Source organism: Schistocerca nitens, chromosome 7 (assembly GCF_023898315.1).
Source record: "Schistocerca nitens isolate TAMUIC-IGC-003100 chromosome 7, iqSchNite1.1, whole genome shotgun sequence".
NCBI lineage: Eukaryota > Metazoa > Arthropoda > Insecta > Orthoptera > Acrididae > Schistocerca > Schistocerca nitens.
Genome location: NC_064620.1, coordinates 522,279,068 through 522,298,847, shown reverse-complemented (window position 1 = coordinate 522,298,847; position 19,780 = coordinate 522,279,068). Strand labels below are relative to the sequence as shown.

Below are 19,780 nucleotides of genomic sequence, written 5' to 3'. Positions count from 1 at the left end.
AACACGTTAATAACAAAAAGAATGTTGGTGTCGGAACTGGTCATACTTTTTTGTTTGTAGGTGTTTTTCTTTTTCATTCATGGAACCGACTGTCCACTAACCACTTCGGTTCTCCTCAGCCTACACGGTTTCTAAAAGTCACAGTAAAATTTTCATTATAAAAGAAGATTAAGATAGAGGATTAAAACACATAAAATATGTTGCTGAATATGACAGCACCGACTACTTGGTGGTTGTGAGTCCAGGCGAATAGTAGCTGCTCCTGCGAATTGTGAGAAGGTGGATGATTGGCGGTAACGCGGCAGTGCGTGTTTCGTGGTAGGGGAGGAAGGGGAGTTGTATGTGGGAGATATGGGTGCTAGATGCGGAGTAAGAATGGGAGGAGTAACTTGGAAATTGGAACAAACTTTGGCTTAGGGAAGGTAGCTCTATACATTTCTGGTCAAAAAGCACGAATTGGTTAATGTTACCTACGGACAGGATTTGGTGGTGAAAATGGGAGGGTACATGTTGATAACGCATGTGTTTCATCAACAGAAAAGGAGATGGGAGGTGTTGCCACAAAATGCCTGATCATTTCATCTTCAGTCTTTCCCTGGTGCGTCAGCCCCTCGGTGCTATTTGAGAGGAGTACTGTTCCAGAGGTGTAGGCTATTTGCTGGCATCCTGTTTCACTTTCTCTCATCATCTTACAAGACAAAGAAAACACCACACTATGCAAACATCCATTACGATCAGCCACATTCAACAGCTACAATTAAGACACAACTCTCGTGCAGCGCATAGTGAGCGACCATTGTACAATGAGGAAGAAAACCAGTAAAGCAATACGATTCTTATTTCTTTACCATCAGCCACACAACATGACGCACTCCAGGTCAAATGAGCTGAATTTTGCAGCAACTAATGGACATGAGATTGCCACGTTGTTGGAATTTCGGTAAAACGGTAGTCCTGTTACGGACGTTGTGGAAGTATTTGGTTGCAACAGATTTACTGTATAGTTGTCTGTACAGATACAGTAAGCCATCCTCCTGTCACAGAAGATTTCAAATGTTCATAAAAAGTCACGTACACGCTGTAGACCATGAAATTTACACCCAGAAAGTTAATGTGACCGGCGGGGTCAGGGATTTTCTCTGCCTCGTGATGACTGGGTGTTGTGTGATGTCCTTAGGTTAGTTAGGTTTAAGTAGTTCTAAGTTCTAAGGGACTGATGACCATAGATGTTAAGTCCCATAGTGCTCAGAGCCATTTTAATGTGACCCAGCGATAATGCAAGCTGACGTTTTAACGATAGTAAATGGCAAACTCACTCAAAGCGCAACAAAAGGGTGTAAGCTACTCGGAAGTAATTCAGCTGGATTCTGAACAAGTGCATGAAACTATTAACACATGCATCCCAACCTTTCATTGCTGAAGACCGCACCTTATAGGTCCGATTTTTACAAAGGCAGATGACTTTGTCGTCAGATACCTAATTAGCTTAATAACGTATAAACATACAGCATGTGTGGTGAATGCAGTGGTCCGCAATAACGTAGTCTCAATAGCTGAAAATCTCGGAATAATTGTATCAGCTTCAATTTACCTTGTTTGCTGAAAACCATTAATAAAATAAAGAAACAACTCAACAGGGAATTACTTGAGATTACAGACGAATTCATATCAGCTCGTTTTCGGAATCAAGTACAACGTGAGCAAAGACATGATATTCTGTTGGTGAATTCCGCACACAAAACACTCAAAATCGGTACAAATTTACCTAACCTGACTTCTGTCATAATTCCCAATTATATGAAAGCGATTTCAATGTTTGTGGCGGGCTGCTTTCTTACCATAATACGGATGGTTGATGGCCAAATGCCTTCATACTCACACTCGAAAAAATATAAGCAAAACTACTGACCACGGCGCGCTTTCCCGGACGACGAACAAGGGAGAAGTAGTTTCACCCCGCAAACTGTGGCGGAAAGGTATCGCGTTCTGCCGCCTAGCGTTTGCATTGGCAGAAGGCGGTCGAAGCTCTTAGCTACCGGTAAGACAGACCTGCCGTTTCTCGGTGTGGCAGCGGTACCTCATTCTGGCAGAAAGAACCGACGTGTGACTGAATAACAGTGATCGAACGAACTGTTTACGCCAAGAACAGAATGATTCTGCGATACGTGAAAGGCGTTCGTTCCCAAAACAGAACGTAATTATCTCTTCGTACTCGGTATGTGTGTGCGAGAGGTTCGTACCTCGGCTGGTGCTCACGTCCGCCGCTGGGGTGTTCCCGTAACACTGTGCCGATTGATTAGGTCAGCAAGAGACGCGAGTAGCCCGGAAAAGTCTTCTAGCGCCGCAGTCGGTCTGCCTGAAATGGATTCATCACTTCCAGGTCCTCTGTCATATGGTCAAAAATGAAACCGAGCGAGCTGGCTCAGTCGTTAGCACCCTGGACTCTCATTCGGGAGCCGGCCGCGGTGGTCTAGCGGTTCTAGGCGCGCAGTCCGGAACCGCGCGACTGCTACGGTCGCAGGTTCGAGTCCTGCCTCGGGCATGGATGTGTCTGATGTCCTTAGGTTAGTTCGGTTTAAGTAGTTCTAAGTTCTAGGGGACTAATGACCACAGTATTTAAGTCCCATAGTGCTCAGAGCCATTTGAACCATTTGCCATCTCATTCGGGAGGACGACGGTTCAAATCCGGTTCAGGCCAGCCGCGATTTCCCTAAATCGCTGCAGGCAGATTTAGGCCGATTTCCTTCCCCATCCTTGACACAGTCCCAGCTTGTGTTCCGTCTCTAGTGACCTCGATGTCAACGGGACGTTAAACACAATCTTCCTTCCTTCCTTCTTAAAAAGTGAATTGACAAAACCGTTTTATCATTTGCTAATAATGGATCGATTTGAAATCTATGAGGTGCGACAGTAAAGTAATGAAAGAAAATGTTGCTTACCGTTTTAGTCAAGATTAGTGTTGTCTCCATCAAAGTAGTTCTCTTCTGATAGCACACACTTTTTCCAGCGCTTCTGCCATTGATAGTAACATATCTGGATCTCATCTTCTGTAATATCCTTCAAGACGCTCGTCACAGCTTTTTGGACATCTTGTGTTGTTTGAAAATGGTGTCCCTTGACCACCGTTTTGACTCTTGGAAACAGAAAAAAGTCGCACAGAGCGATATCTGGTGGCTGTGGTAGTACTGAAATGTGTTTTGAGGTTAAAAATTGCTGTACTGACAGAGCAGTATGGGATGGCGTATTATTGCATACCAAGATCTGGAGTTATTATTAGACGAACCGTTTCTCGATTGATGTTCATTTCTTCTGCAATCATTTTCACGGATAATCTTCGATCAGACCATACAAGTTCAAGCATCCTGGCCAAGTTGATATCCATCCGTGAGGTTAGTGGTCGTCCACTGCAGTCTTCATCTTCGACATTCGTTCTGCCTTCACTAAACATTTTATGCCAACGAAAAACTTGAACTCTTGGCATAACCTGCTCTCCAAAAGCCTTCTGAAGCTTACCATAAGTTTCACCCAATTTAACGGAAAAAGAAATGGCATACCGTTGTGCAATATTATGCGGTTCCATTTGAGTGACGAGTGACGCAAACACGTGTTAACTTATTATAGCACAACTCACGACTGAGCAGTTGCATCGATGTGCCACTTGGACTAGAAGCAGCTTATAGACAAAGGTCAAAGATATTGTGCCTACGCAAGCAAGCAGGGTTGCCACATCTTACAAAGAAAATCAGCCTCATTACTTTATTGTCGCGCCTCGTATCTGCTATAGAATCCGAAACAATGCAGGAGAATAACCACAGTTACCACTTTGTGCCACGTGTGACTTGGGTTGTAGATGCATTTCGCAGGGCAAATCAAAAGGTGTGTTACAAGGGATCGTGGTTGGTAGGTGGGTACGAAGTGAATATGTTAGAGAAAGCCTCGTTTGCGTGCTAGCGTCCCTGAAATGTGGAGAAGAAAGTAGGCAGCTGGGGCCACAAAAGCTAAGCAAGGAATACAGGAGAAAATGTACTTTTTTTGGGGGTCAGCAGTCTTCTGCCTGCTTTGATGCGACCCGCCACGAATTCCTCTCCTGCGCCAACCTTTTCATTTCAGAGCAGCACTTGCAACCTATGTGCTCAATTATTTGCTGGATGTATTCCAGACTCTGTCTTCTTCTATGCTTTTTACGCTCTACAGCTCCCTCTAGTACCATGGAAGCTATTCCCTGATATCTTAACAGATGTCCTGTCATCCTATCCTACTCTCAGTGTATTCCATAATACTCCTTTTCTCGTCGATTCTAGAGAGAACTTCCTCATTCCTTACCTTATCATTCCACCAAATTGTCAACATTTTTCTGTAGCTTAATATCTCAAACGCTTCTACTATTTTCTGTTCCGGTTTTCCCACTGTACATGATTCACAACCATACGTTTCTGTGCTCCAAAAGTACATTATCAGACAATTCTTTCTCAAATTAAGACTTATATCTGATAGTTGTAGACTTGTTTTGGCCAGGAATGCCTTTTTTGCCAGTGTTAGTCTCCTTTTTATGTCTTCCTTAATCCGTCCGTCACGGGTTATTTTCCTGCCTAGGTAGCAGAATTGTCCTTGACTTCATTTACTTTGTGATCACCAATTTTTAAGTTAAGTTTCTCGCTGTTCTCATTTCTGCTACTTCGCATTATTTTCGTCTTTCTTCTGTTTACTTTCAATCCATATTCTGTACTCATTAGATTGTTCATTTTATTCAAAACATCCTGCAATTCTTCTTCACTTTCACTGAGGGCAGGAATGTAATCAGCGAGTCTCATCACTGAGATCCTTTCCCCTTGAATTTTGATTCCACTTTTGATGAAACGTCAGTTTGAAACTTCCTGGCAGATTAAAACTGTGTGCCCGACCGAGACTCGAACTCGGGATCTTTGCCCTCCGCGGGCAAGTGCTCTACCAACTGAGCTACCCGAGCACGACTCACGAGCCGTCCTCACAGCTCTAATTCTACCAGTACCTCGTCCCCTACGTTCCAAACTTCACAGAAGCTCTCCTGCGCACACTCCGCTGCAGAGCGAAATATCCGGCACACAGTTTTAATCTGCCAGGAAGTTTCATATCGGTGCACACTCAGCTGCAGAGTGAAAATCTCATTCTGTAAACGTCAGTTTGTCAGTAAATACCAGTTTAACTAACTTACAGAAGGTGCTCAATACGACCATCATTTGGATGGCAACTTCGGTGACAGATCGATTTGACGTGGAGGCCTAGTAGCTTGGCCCCTTCGCACGCTACACCTGATACCACTGGATTTTCATATCTGGGAGTACATGAAAACCCTGGTGTACGAGACTCTCGTGGAGTCACCACAAGATCTCGTAGCACACACGCAAGTACCAGATAGCGCCATCCGTCATACGCCGGGAACATTTCCAAGGATTTCCGGTCGGGGTGGCCGAGCGGTTGTAGGCGCTTGGAACCGCGCGACCGCTACGGTCGCAGGTTCGAGTCCTGCCTCGGGCATGGATGTGTGTGATGTCCTTAGGTTTCAGTAGTTCTAAGTTCTAGGGGACTGATGACCTCAGAAGTTAAGTCCCATCGTGCTCAGAGCCATTTGAACCATTTTTTTCTAGGGGACTGATGACCTCAGAAGTTAAGTCCCATAGTGCTCAGAGCCATTTGAACAATTTTTTCCAAGGATTCCGCAAGATTTCATTAGGCGATGCACAAAATGTACCGAAGTTGGTGGTTGTCATATTGAACACCTTCTGTAAGTCACTTATACTGGTGTTTACTGATATTAAAGTACGTTATCTCTTTTACTGCTTTGCCTAGCTTGTGTGGCCCAGACTGCCTACGTCCACCTCCACATTCAGCGACACTAGCATGCAAACAAACCGTTTTTGAACATAAATTTATTAGGAAAATATGCTCAAATGCTACCCATCTACCAACCCCATACCTTCTGACACACCCTCTATACGCGGTTGAAACCGCGTTGCGATCATGCGCACTGAGCACAGGCCATGGTGCCATCACACACACAGCCCTTTTTCTCGACACGGATCGTTTGTTTGGCGTACTTCTACGAATTTTTTAACAGTATCATACATTTTAATTGAAAAACTACTCACATGCGTGCGGAAAAAGAAGATCGCAGCGGTAATTTTTAAGAGCTAAAAACTAAAGACTTCAAGCTCTCGTGGCGGCTTTTTTATAGGAAACTTGTCCCTCCTGTCCCTCTTCAGGCAATGACTTTGCGGCCGTAGAGAGAGCGCCATATTGTTTGTGGCTTTAGAAATAATTGAAATTAACTAGTGGAATAAAAATGTGAATATATATGAACACCAAAAGGTGCAAAAAATTAAGGCAGTTTCATGACAACACTATCCTCTTGTTTGGAATTAATACCTACTGACCTGCTTGCTGTAGACATAAGCCCTTCCCCCCCCCCCCCCAAAAAAAAAAAACTCCACAATAGAAGGGGCGCAGTGTGGGGTCGAAGCACATGGCTGCGTTAGTCAGTCGGACATGTTCTTTTACTTTCTGTGTTATAAAATGCTTCTCTTACCTGTCAGGAGCCCAAAATACAGGCAATATATTTCTAATTACACTCATGCTCATAAATTAAGGATAGTTGCAGAATATGGTGCCACACAACGTGGCACTACACGAAACTGCGGCTAATAGCATAGGCACATACGGAACACACGAGACACAGATGTAAGTCCACGGTATTGGTGACAAATTGAGAAAACCGTCCCGAAACACATGTGCTACAAAACGCCACTGTTTCCTGCGCATGTACCCCGACATCAATATGGGGTATGATGGGGTATGATCACCATGCACACGTACACAGGCCACACAACAGATTGGCATACTCTGGGTCAGGTGGTCGAGCAGCTGCTGGGGTATAGCCTCCCATTCTTGCACCAGTGCCTGTTGGAGCTCCTGAAGTGTCGTAGGGGTTTGAAGACGTGCAGCGATACGCCGACCGAGAGCATCCCAGACGTGCTCGATGGCGTTTAGGTCTGGAGAACAGGCACGACACTCCATTCGCCTGATATCTTTTGTTTCAAGGTACTCCTCCACGATGGCAGCTCGGTGGGTTCGTGCGTTATCATCCATTAGGAGGAAGGTGGGACCCACTGCATCCCTGAAAAGGCAGACATATTGGTGCGAAATGACGTCCCGATACACCTGACCTGTTACAGTTCCTGTGTCAAAGACATGCAGGGGTGTACGAGCACCAATCATAATAGCACCCCACACTATCAAACCACGACCTCCATACAGTTCCCTTTCAAGGACATTAAGGGTTTGGTATCTGGTTCCTGGTTCACACTAGATGAAAACCCGGCGAGAATAACTGTTCAGACTGGACTCGTCCGTGAACATAAACTGGGACCACTGTTCCAATGACGGTGTACTGTGTTCTTGACACCTGGCTTTACGGGCTCTCCTGTGACCAGGGGCCAGTGGAATGCACTTTGTGGGTCTCCGGGCGCATAAACTATGTCTGTTCAGTCGTCTGTAGTTTGTTTGGAGACAACTGTTCCAGAGGCTGCGGTAAGGTCCCGAGCAAGGCTACCTGCAGTACTCCGTGGCCGTCTGCGGGCACTGACGGTGAGATATCGGTCTTCTTGTGGTGTTGTACCCTGTGGATGTCCCGTACTGTAGCGCCTGGACACGTTTCCTGTCTGCTGGAATCGTTGCCATAATCTTGAGATCACACTTTGTGGCACACGGAGGGCCCGTGCTACGACTTGCTGTGTTTGACCAGCCTAGTATTCTACCCCTCACACGTCATCAATATGTGTTCTTTGAGCCATTTTCAACACACAGTCACCATTAGCACGTCTGAAAACGTCTGCACACTTACTCGCTGCACCGTACTCGGACATTCACCAACACACCTCTGCATATGTGGACTGCTGCAAGCGTCACCGTGCGACGACCACAGTCAAATGCACCGCATGGTCATACCCCGAGGTGATTTAAACCCGCAAATCGCCCTCCAGAGCGTTGTTTCACCATGTATTAGCATTATCCTTAGTTTATGACCATGAGTGTATTTAGAGAGTGCCCTACGCTTTTCTCCAACGCAATTGTATCATCTACAGGTAAGAGAAAATACCAGTTGACTGAGCTGAGAAGAATTCGACTGATTATCGGTGGAATAACATACGACATGCTTGAAGACATACCTGGGTGATAAAAAGTAAGGAGAGTAGCGGCGCATCCTTTCGCATCGTGTACAAAGCACGTTTTACGTTTCCCCTGTATATTACCTCGGTGTAGGGAAGTTCCGAGATTATTTGTTTTGTTTTTGTGTGCTGCACGATGCGGTGGTAGTTACACGTGTTTTAGGTGTGGTATAAAGGAAATAGAAATAAAAAATATAAAAAATGTCCCACTGTTGATTTCTCCTCACCATTCCTAATACCTAGCCGGCGAGGGTAACACTGTGGCCAGGCCTGGGGTTATGACTCCTGCCCACTCTGCACTCCTCGCACTCGCCTCCAATGAAAAAGATATGTAAGTGGAGTCTTTTTATTGAGACCTGTGAAAGAAATGTAACAAAAAAAGTCCTGGCCATGGCATGAATAAAAAAAAACAAAAGAAGAAAAGTGTCTCTTCCGGGACGTGGAGGTGCACCGAATCGAATACGCCCGGCGGATTAACGATGAGGCTGGTGTGCCACCAAGCCTGAATGTAGCTTTTAGGCGGTTTCCCTGATCTGACTATGCGAATACTGGGTTGGTCACAAGTCGCACCTGTGTTACACGATTAGAAAACATTTCTCAAACTTAGCTCACTTTCACATGAAAATCGCTGCAAGCTGACAGTTGTGCTACACATTTTCCGTCCCATGGAGTAGCGGGTTAGCGACAGGAAGGGCATCCGCCCACTCCTTAAACTAACCATGCCACAGCCGTTAGTAGCCATGTCCAGCCTGTGCCAATGCGGGACAAAGGCACAAGAAAAAGAAGAACACAAATTCTGACCTCATACGCGAAAAATAGCTCTAAAGTAACAGATGGCCAGCCGCTGTGGCCGAGCGGTTCTGAGCGCTTCAGTTCGGAACCGCGCTGCTGCTCCTGTCACAAATTCGAATCCTGCCGCGGGCATGGCTGTGTGTGATGTCCTTAGGTTAGTTAGGTTAAAGTAGTTCTAAGTTTAGGGGACTAGGGGACTGATGACCTCAGATGTTAAGTCTCATAGTGCTTAGAGCCATTTGAACCAGTAACAGATGAAACGACACTGAAAACACTCCAGTCAGTTTTCCACACTCAAGGCTAACAAACTTGTTAAAATAAGCATTTATCTACTTTCTTGACGACTCCTGCGCATCTTCCGCCACTTCTTCATCCACAATTGCTTGCGGGCTGCAGTACTAAATAGATCTTTACAAAGTTACCTAATGTTTCGTTTTCTTCTGCTGAGATGCCTCCGGAAACTTCCAGTGATTGAAATATCTCAAATATTTATTTATGTATAGACTGTTCCACTGCTCCGATAGTTTGCCTCGAGCATTTGGTAATGCGGCTTGCCCTTCATGGTGTCCTGTACCCACACCACTCATTTCAAAAATGATTCAATAAACAAAAGTTTCCTCATATATGTATTTTGAGGTACGTTGTGTGTGTTAGCACTGCTTGACATATGAAGCGAATAATGAGAAAGTGAATGTTGTGTCTTCTTCTGTATGACGTGTGTCTCAATTTCGATGCTGAGTGTATTGAGAAGCGGCTCAGTCATTACTGTATTTGTTCCAATACGTGTTTCCAGACAATTGCGAAAAACGAAAGGCGTTTAGCGTCCAGTCGCCGACATGGTGGTTGGAGTTCGATCACAAGCTTCGATTAGGTAAAGTTAGGTAAATCTGTCTCCAACTCGAAGGTTGGCTTGAAGGGAGGAAGTTTGGGTTTCATGTCTCGTCGACATCGAGGTCATTACAGACGGAGCACAAGCTGGGATTATGTCAAGGATGGGAAGGGAAATCGTCCGTGCCGTTTCAAAGGAACCATCCTGCCGTTTGCCCGGAGCGATTTAGGGAAATCACGGAAAACGTAAATCTGGTTTACCGGACGTGGGTTTGAACAGTCGTCCTCCCGAATGCGAGTCCAGTGTGCTAACCACTGCACTGCGCCACGTCGCTTGGTGGGTTTGTTTGAACACGCCATTGCTTTAGTAGTAGTAGTAGTAGTAGCGATATTGTTGAAAGTGCTTCCTGCTACTTCTCAGTTCATGGACTGTGCGGCTGATCCCGGCGGAGGTTCGAGTCCTCCATCGGGCATGGGTGTGCGTGTTTGTCCTTAGGATAATTTAGGATAAGTAGTGTGTACGATTAGGGACTGATGACCTTAGCAGTTAAGTCTCATAAGATTTCACATATATTTGAACATTTTTACCTCTCAGTTGACTTACCCAGCTAATTATAGGTGAGTTTAGCATAGGTTCCAAACCATGGTGCAACTTGGCGTTTTGCACATACACAGATCATCGGCAAAAGTGAACGAAACGATAATTAACTGTAAAATTCTTGGTCTACTCATGTTTGAATCCCAGACTTTCGAATTTGTAGTGTGACACAAATCCAGCTCGGCTCTGAGGTACAGAAAATCGATGGTGTCGTTCTTTAATGGAGCCCTATCGGCGTTGGTCTTTAATGTAGGAAAATCACGGGAAATCTGTGAATGACTGGATGAAGAACTGAAATACAGAGTGTAATGGAAGTGCTCGATAGCTCATTTTTGGCTACGTATAGTACTTGCAGTTAAATTAAAAGAAATTGATTACTTGATGCACTCTATGAATTTACTATAGGATGCAGAGATGTTTGAAACTGTAGTTTTACGTTCTGTATTATTTTAACCCCTCCAATAAAATCGTCTTGTTCTGTTACATACTGAATATGTTTTCAAACATGGATCTCACATAAATGATTTTAATTTCATTATTTTTAAGAAAGTTGATTATTTCTCTTATATTAGATTTACTTAAAACTTTTGACTGTGCAATTGAAGACATTTACATTAAACTGTAAGAGTAACTTCAAAGAAAAGGTTATCGATAAGTGACTCCTTTGTTGCGTAAAAGGATTTCGTTGGTACATGTATAAGTAGTTGTAAGATAAAATGTCTGCAGCAAGTTATTTCAGCGTACATATTTTAAACAAAAAACTTGAATATTCTCCTGCAATCAGAAATATACCTCTAGCTGTAGAGCCAACAAATAAGTTGTAATACATCGAAGAAAATGAAAATTACTAAATTAATTTTTATAGCAATCTTTATTTGATGAATAATTCAACCTTTGCTCCTATTTTTCCCCAGTGGTAGAACATATCACGCAAGCAGCTGCAAATAAATAATTTGCGAGGTTTGTTGTAAAATTAATTACTGAAGACTGCTACAGAGGTGTGAAGAGTCTAGTGCACCACCTCTCGCAGTAGTATAATTATCTGTTCTCTTTTGCACTGCGTGATATGAGAAGCGAGGTATGAGAGAGTGGATGTTGTTTGTCCTTCGGTACGACTAGTTAAGTTCCGATATTGAGTATACTGAAAAGTGGCTTCCTTTTTTTTGGTCGAGTTGCGCCATAAATTTCTTTTCTCCCCCACTTTAATTCAGAACCTCCTCCTTAGTTTCTTCATCTATCCATCTAATCACCAGCATTCTTCTGTAGCTCCACTTTTCAGGTGCCTTCGCTTCTTGTCTGAACTGTTTGTCCCTACATGTTAGATAACTTTAGTGTTAAATGTTTGCTGTTCGATCAAGAAATCTTCAACTACCTTGGAGTAGGAAAATGGAATGCTGAAACTGAAACGTCTTAATTTAGTCTAACTTCTTACATGTATCTGTTGTCGAGACTCTACCAAATTCTACAACAGCTTTTTTCTCGGAAATGGGTGTCTGTGTGTTTCATGTAGCTAAATGTTCATATTATAATAAAGGAGATTGCTTACAAATTACTCGTGCGACAGGTTCTAGAATATTGCTCAAGCGTGTGAGAGCCGTACCAGATAGGAATAAGAGGGATATTGAAGGTGTATAGAGAATGGTCGCACGTTTATTTGATGCGTGGGAGAGTGTCACAGAGATACTTGAGGAACTGAACTGGAAGTCTCTTGAAGACAGACGTAAACTATCCCGACAAAGTTTCGAGAACCGCCTTTAAATGATGTCTCTAGGAATACACTACGAGGGTCGCCCAGAAAGTAATGCACCACATTTTTTTTCTCAGCCAACAACAATGGTAGGAATGCGAAACTTTATATATGCATTATTTGAAGTTTCCGGAGTGCGCGTGCAAATTTTTCGTTACCTCCAACAGATAGCGTAGTTGCAGTAATGCTTCAAAATGACGTCTGTAAGCCGGCCGGAGTGGCCGAGCGGTTCTAGGTGCTACAGTCTGGAACTGCGCGACCACTACGGTTGCAGGTTCGAATCCTGCCTCGGGCATGGATGTGTGTGATGTCCTTAGGTTAGTTAGGTTTAAGTAGTTCTAAGTTCTAGGGGAGTGATGACCCCATTTGAACCATTTTGACTTCTGTAAGTCATGTATGTTACAAGCAGCGTGTCGTCATTGAATTTATTAGTGCAAAGAAACAAACTTTTAGGAACATTCAGAAACGTTTGTGTGCTGTTTGTTGAGCATCTGTAATCGACAGAAGTACCGTTGATCGACGGACAAAGAGGGCGAGGCCACTACGAGATGGCGGTTCGGCAGAGCTCCAGAATTTGTAGCGTTCGAGCAGGACATCCATGGCTGTCACAACTGACGACATGCATCTTGCCGATGTGCTGATTCGCGAAGACCGACACGTAACTCGACAGTTGGCGCCGATGCCACCAATCAGCAAAGGAAGTGTGGATGCAATCAATACCCCAGGTGATTGTTTGAATCAACATGATAGCGCCCGGCCACCCACCAGTTTGAGGACTAAAGAAAACATCACTAAACATGGTTGGACAGTGTTACTACATCTATTCTACAGCCTTGACGTTGGGCCATTAAAGGATGCCATTCGTGGAAGGCATTTTGAGGATGACGAAGAGGTGATTCTCGCAGTGAAGAAACGGCTTCTTGACCAGGAAAAACAGTAGTACCGACAGCCGGCCGAGGTGGCCGAGCGGTTCTAGGCGCTACAGTCTGGAACCGCGCGACCGCTACGGTCGCAGGTTCGAATCCTGCCTCGGGCATGGATGTGTGTGATGTCCTCAGGTTAGTTAGGTTTAAGTAGTTCTAAGTTCTAAGGGACTGATGGCCTTAGAAGTTAAGTCCCATAGTGCTCAGAGCCATTTGAACCATTTTTGGTACCGACAGAGCATACACGCCCTTGTGTGCCGCTGGAGGAAGGCCATGGGAGAGGAAGGAGATTACGTGGAAAAATAGGAAGTGTGGAATAAATATCAGTCTTTCTTGTGTGTACGTTTCATTGTGTTCAATAAATAATTTTTGAAGCAAAAAATGTGGTGCATCGGCGGCCCTCATACAACTCTCTACGTAACTTCCTGGCAGATTAAAACTGTGTGCCCGTCCGAGACTCGAACTCGGGACCTTTGCCTTTCGCGGGCAAGTGCTCTACCATCTCTTTTTTTTTCGCATTTTGTTCATTGTTGATCGTTGTGTTCGGTCGTTGCGGACGTCGCAAGACATCCTGTTCAAGTTCGGTGGTTGATCCTTAGTTTTTTATTACAGAGGCCAACCGGCTCTCTGGTCGAACACGCTGAGCTACCGTGCCGGCGACCATCTGAACTACCGAAGCACGACTCCCGCCCGGTCCTCACAGCCTTACTTCTGTGAGGAGCGGGCGTGAGTCATGCTTCGGTAGCTTAGATGGTAGAGCACTTGCCCGCGAAAGGCAAAGGTCCCGAGTTCGAGTCTCGGTCGGAGACATAGTTTCAATCTGCCAGGAAGTTTCATACCAGCGCACACTCCGCTGCAGAGTGAAAATCTCATTCTGGAACTCCCTACGTATGGATCACATTGGGATCGTGAGGATAAGATTAGAATAATTACTGCACACACAGAGGCATTGAAACAATCATTCTTCCCGCGATCTGTACGAGAGTGGAATGGGAAGAGAGTTTAATAATTGGTACAATGTGACGCATCCTCTGCCACGCATCTCACGGTGGTTTGCTGAGTATAGATGTAGACGTAGATGTTAAGCTACGCTTTTATGACTTTGGTAACAAATGAGCCGTTTCAGCATGTTTATTATAGAGTGCGTGGCTGTGATTCCTACATAGGTAGCGTAGCACAGCTATGTCGATACTTTCATTATGAAAGAATTGTATAAATACTGCAATTTGCACTACAGTACACGTAGCTTGACGGAGACGATCGCGTATCTCCGTGCCGTCGGCCGGTCGGATCTAGGAGCTGACGGTGAAGACACTCTTGCCGCCGTTGAGGTCCCTGAGGATGCTGTCCAGAGGCCGGCCTTTGGTCTCAGGTAGAGCCGCCAGTCCGACGACGGTGCACGCGATGCTGACGGCCGCGAAGAACCAGAAGGAGCCGTACTCGCCCATGGCGTCGGACATGAAGGGGTAGAGCTTGCTCATGAGGGCGGCCAGCCCCCAGATGGTGCAGAAGCCGAGCACCGAGGCGAGCCCGCGCAGGCGCGGCGCCACCAGCTCCATCACCAGCACGTAGGGCAGCGGGCCCGGGCCCACGGCCATAACCATGACAAACAGCGACAGGCACAGCACCGGCAGCCAGCCCACGGACGACACGTCCGTGGCCGTCTCCGTGCGCAGGTAGAAGTACGCGCCCAGGGCTATCAGCGACGCCGAGGCGAACACGTTCGTCACGAAGAATATCGTGCGTCGGCCGACGTAGTCCATCAGCGGGGTGGACAGGACACCGCCGGCCACCTGCGGGTACACACACGCTTGCGATAATAGCCACCACTACTCTCGTTCATAGTTCGGTATCTTTTTCATGTACAAAGTGCTTCTTGCTTAGCAGCATGCCATATGTTGAGTGGTAAATTCGAGGGCGAATTTCTCCGAAGAGTGGAGGAATGTTGAGTGGTACTTAAGATAGGTCAATAAATTAGTGAAATCAATGTGAAGTGAAGTAGAAATTAGAAAATAAATGAAAAACTTAGTTTAATTTAGAAGAATTACACACTGGCAAACAGCGGACAAAGCAGCAGTGGCAATGGCCGGCGCTTGATGTCAGCACGTTCAGGAGAGAAGCGGAAACTGTCGATTCAGCCGTCAGGGCATCGCCCTACCGGCTCACGTGTTTCTCAGTTGTCACATGTGATCAACGGCCCTCGCCTACATTCCAAGAGCCAATGACCAACGTTAAGATGACAGAAGAGGCAATGACCGTGAAGTCGTTCACCTCCAGAGAACTGAAGTGAATAAATACGCGAGACGCAGTGGGCCCGACAAGAAGCGTAGTTTCAGTTCAGTTTCGGAGCTGAAGACCGTCGTGCAGGAAGAGACTACATCGTACACAAAAGCACCAAATCCGCCGCTGTGATGGAATAGCAAGCCGCAGCTTCGCCGCCAGAAGACAGAAGTAAAAGGTATTTGAAGACTGATTTTTACGTACCCGGGTGATTCGTGAGGACGGGAAGGAGACGGCCTCACATCAGCAGTCACCTGTGAGCTGGGATGATGATCTGAAAGCCGAAGACTGGCAAGCTGGAGTCCGTTATTAGAGTCCGGGACACTGGCCTTCGCCCGTCGCGCCGCTCCGGTGGCCGACGCATAACACTGACACACGCGGCCGTTTAGAGAAGAGAAACACTGGGACGCCACATCCGAGGTATCACCATCCGATTCACGACTTCGTTCTCAATAATTAAACGGGTCACCACGATGCGCGTCTCCAGTCAACTGGGCGAGACGGCGACACGAGATACACACCGCCAGGCGTAATCAGACGCCGCCGCTGCCGCAGCAGAAGGCTTCGCAAACGACACAGCTGCCGCTCCACCCAGCCAGGACAATCCAGTAAGAAAAGCGTTGTACAAATCTTCAATAAAATTTATCTTATGTAAAAATGCTGTTTCATTCTACCTCATACCCGAGCCAAGGAAGAACCCACCCTGCCCACATGTTGTTAAGAAAGAAAAAGTAATTTATTTTGTGTTTTTCATCCTGACATCAAGCTTTAGAATCAAATGCCCTTTGCAGTAATGCTCATCCTGACAACTGACTAGCATCAAAAGAGAAAACTCAGTTACATTTAGTGCCAGAAGTGTTACACATAGTTTAAATAACGCAAAATCTCCAAAATTGACGAAGTTTTGCAGAAGCTTAAAATTTAGCACGAACTTAAAGGCGCGATGCTTTTAATCCACCAGAAAGCCCAAAGACATTCTTGTATGTCCAACCTTTTGACTGGAGGTCCGGGGGACTAGAGCCGTTCACTACAGTAAGAAAATGAATCACCTACAGCCGTCCTCTTGGTGTCATTTACTATGTAGGTACCAGTTTCGGCGCTTCAATGAACCATCTTCAGGCCTTAGTTGATGCTGAAGGGCTTATCACCTCCATATACAGGGTGAGAAGTATTTAAACCGACAGCCGCGCGGGATTAGCCGAGCGCTTAGCCGGTAGGGTAACTCAGCGTGTTCGGTCAGACGGTTAGCTGCCCTCTGTAATAAAAAAAACTGAGTTAATGGATCAACGACGAACTGAAACGGGTGTCTTGCGACGTCCGCCCCGAGCAGATACAAGAAACTAAAACGAACAAAATGAGACGTTACATTTCAGATGTGTTACGACCTGTGGCTCTACCCTTCATTCGATCCCTGCGAAACCCTACATTTCAGCAGGATAATGTACGACCGCATGTTGCAGGTCCTGTACGGGCCTTTCTGGATAGAGAAAATATTCGACTGTTGCCCTGGCCAGCACATTCTCCAGATCTTTCATCAATTGAAAATGTCTGGACAACGGTGGCCAAGCAACTGGCTCGTCAAATACGCCAGTCACTACTGTTGATGAACTATGGTATGGCGTTGAAGCTGCATTGGCAGCTAGCTGTACCTGTACACGGCATCCACGCTCTGTTTGCCTCAGTGCCCAGCCGTATCAAGGCCGTTATTACGGCCGGAGGTGGTTGTTCTGGGTACTCATTTCTCAGGATGTATGCACCAAAATTGCGTGAAAATGTAATCTCATGCCAGTTCTAGTATAATATACTTGTCCAATGAATACCCGTTTATCATCTGCATTTCTTCTTGGTGTAGCAATTTTAATGGCCAGTAGTGCACGAGTTTGTTACTTCGGAGTGTCTTTTGCACCCTTGTAGACGCTAAGTATGAAGCACAAGGCACAGGTGTAGTGACTGCACTAAGTGAGAAAGGTAGCGTTTATTCCCTCTGCAGCCACAAGCAGTCTATGCCACAAAGAATGGAAACTGTTGCCTTTATTATTCGCAAGTTCATGCCACGCTGTACGATTAAAAATATCACGAATATAAGTGTTTGCTGTTACTCTGGAATATAATTTAAATAAGTGACGATGGCAATTCTTTGATGACACTAATTTTGGGCCTATAAATAAAGTACTTTGCATCGGTGTGGCCTCCACGCTGCACGTTACCTGTAGAAGCCCCATGATGATTGTGGCGAGCTCTGGAGACAGGGCGTTGCCCCCTTCCTCGAAGATGAAGACGGCGTAGTTGATGACGGCGAAGAGGCCGCACAGCTGCTGGTTGACGGCGACCATGACGATGAGGCACAGCCCGACGACGGCGGCCCGCGAGCACGCCTGCCGCTCCAGCGCCGGCCGCTCCGCCCCCGCATCCGCCCCCGCCCCCGCCTTGGCCTTGTGCCGCCCCAGGGAGGCCTCGATCAGCGCCATCTCGTGCTCCAGCTGATCCTCCGTGATGCCGCGCCGCAGCCACCGCAGCGACTGCCGAGTTTGTGCCATTACTATCATAAGTCACGCTCTTCTCACAAGGTGTGACATAGGGTACTAAAGAACAGTGTTCGGGAACTTCCTAATAACGTAACCTATAATTATAAAGACAGGTCGTTATTTAACGTTGTTACCAAGAACCCCGAAGATTTCTTCACCAATGTTCTTCAAATTTTTACAGCATACTCTACTAAACATTTGGACGGACATACGTTACACATAATTTTACATACATAATATATCTATACTGCTACAAAAGGAAAGGCCTTGTTTAACGTTGTTACCAAAAATCTTGAAAAGTTCTTGACCAATTACTTAAGATTTTTACACAATACTGTACTAAATGTTCGGACGGACATAGACTACATATTTTTAAAAATATACTACATAAATATATGTGTACTATATTGACAGTAAAATCCAAAAATAGCGTAAATGAGAGTGGCAATGGTGTTTGTTCCAGAAAGCTGCTGCAAGTAGTTTACAAGTTTGCGAGTATTGTGGACATTGTTAACACCGGCAGCCGTTTGCTCCATCCTATTGCTTTAATACCAGGCGACGATGTCAAAATTGTTTACATTTTGTTGTGTGTACACTGCAATTGCATTGCGACGCTCATGTAACTTATTGTGTGATAATGGACATAACTGGACGTGCTTGGAAGATGTCATTTTCCAGCCTGAAAAAAGCGGACGTGCTCATAGTTGCCTTTTCCGTAAATAATAGCCTGAAACAAAGAGCGATTCATACTATTGGGGCACGGGAAGAATTTGGCACTAAATCCGGAGTTTACAAAATTTCTTGTAACGACTGCCCAAACTATTACATTGGACAGACAGGTAGACCCATTAAAATAAGGTATAAAGAACACATGCTAGGTAAAAATGGGGGAAATGTATATAATTCTACGTTTGCTGAACATCTATGGCTCTTACAGTATACGCCACGTGAACTGGATGACGTAGAGTTGCATCACGAATTGAGTAAGGGTTACAGATCGGACTTGCTCGAAGAATTAGAGATTTTCAACCATCTTTCTCAAAAAGAAAGCCTAGAAACAAAAACTTTTTAGATAGTTTCAAACTCCTCCTTGCTTTAATGTAATATAGTCTGGCTGACTAGAAGTTCGTTTTCTTGCCTGTTGTTGCTGGTGAGATGCGCTTTTCCTGTCTTGTTGGGATTTTACGTATTTTCGATGTTTGCTGTTTGTGGCTTTCGATGTGTATGTGTTGTTAAATGACTCTGTTATGTTTTTATTCACAACGACAGATGATTTCGTTTTACTTTAACATTTTGTTTGTTTTCGCTAGTATGTACTTTACCCTTAAGTTACGCGAGATTCTCGCGCATAACACTAGTGCCCTCTCTCGTTAGATGTGTTCCGTAGCCCAAGCTTCATCTGCTTGACACTAGGACACAGGTAAATTGGTTTCATATTTTTTATTGCACTTAGGTGTTTTTAAATGGTTCTGATATGTTTTATTTATTAAGACAGAACGTTTGAATTAGCACAACTTTTAATAATTTTGATGCTCATGAGTATGTATCCATGGGTTTTAATGTGCGCGAGTGTCTCGCACTAGAGAGCCTGTATAGGGAGAGAGTGGCCAACCGGACGATACATCGGTCATTTTTCTGCCAAACTGCGGGCAGTAAGTGACTAAAAGTTATTGAGCTTGTAATACTTTGGTAATTTTACAGTTATCTAAGCTATAAGTGTTTTTTCTTTCTCAGTTCTGGTGCTCAGTTTTTGCTAATGAAGGTGTCTTCCTGTTCAGGTGTATTTTACTTCTGATATACCGAAACCGTGGTCAAGGATATTAATAAATCTTTATCCTGCAACTGGATGGCTGTTATCATTTACTGTGACTAATTTAGTTTGGTTT

At 45.1% G+C, this 19,780-nt stretch overlaps 1 protein-coding gene across 1 annotated transcript in view; it reads right to left on the bottom strand.

Annotated features, from left to right (window-relative positions):
- Positions 1-14,237: 14,237 nt before the first annotated feature.
- The window catches only part of LOC126195244 (facilitated trehalose transporter Tret1-like), a 56,235-nt gene continuing 50,692 nt past the window's right edge, over positions 14,238-19,780 (bottom strand). Inside the window, exons 4-5 of the mRNA XM_049933772.1 lie at positions 17,577-17,888; positions 14,238-14,882 (exon numbers count right to left, since the gene is read on the bottom strand). Of these exons, the coding sequence (XP_049789729.1) occupies positions 14,382-14,882; positions 17,577-17,888 (813 nt within the window). The 3' untranslated portion in view covers positions 14,238-14,381. The remainder of the gene's footprint in view (positions 14,883-17,576; positions 17,889-19,780) is intronic.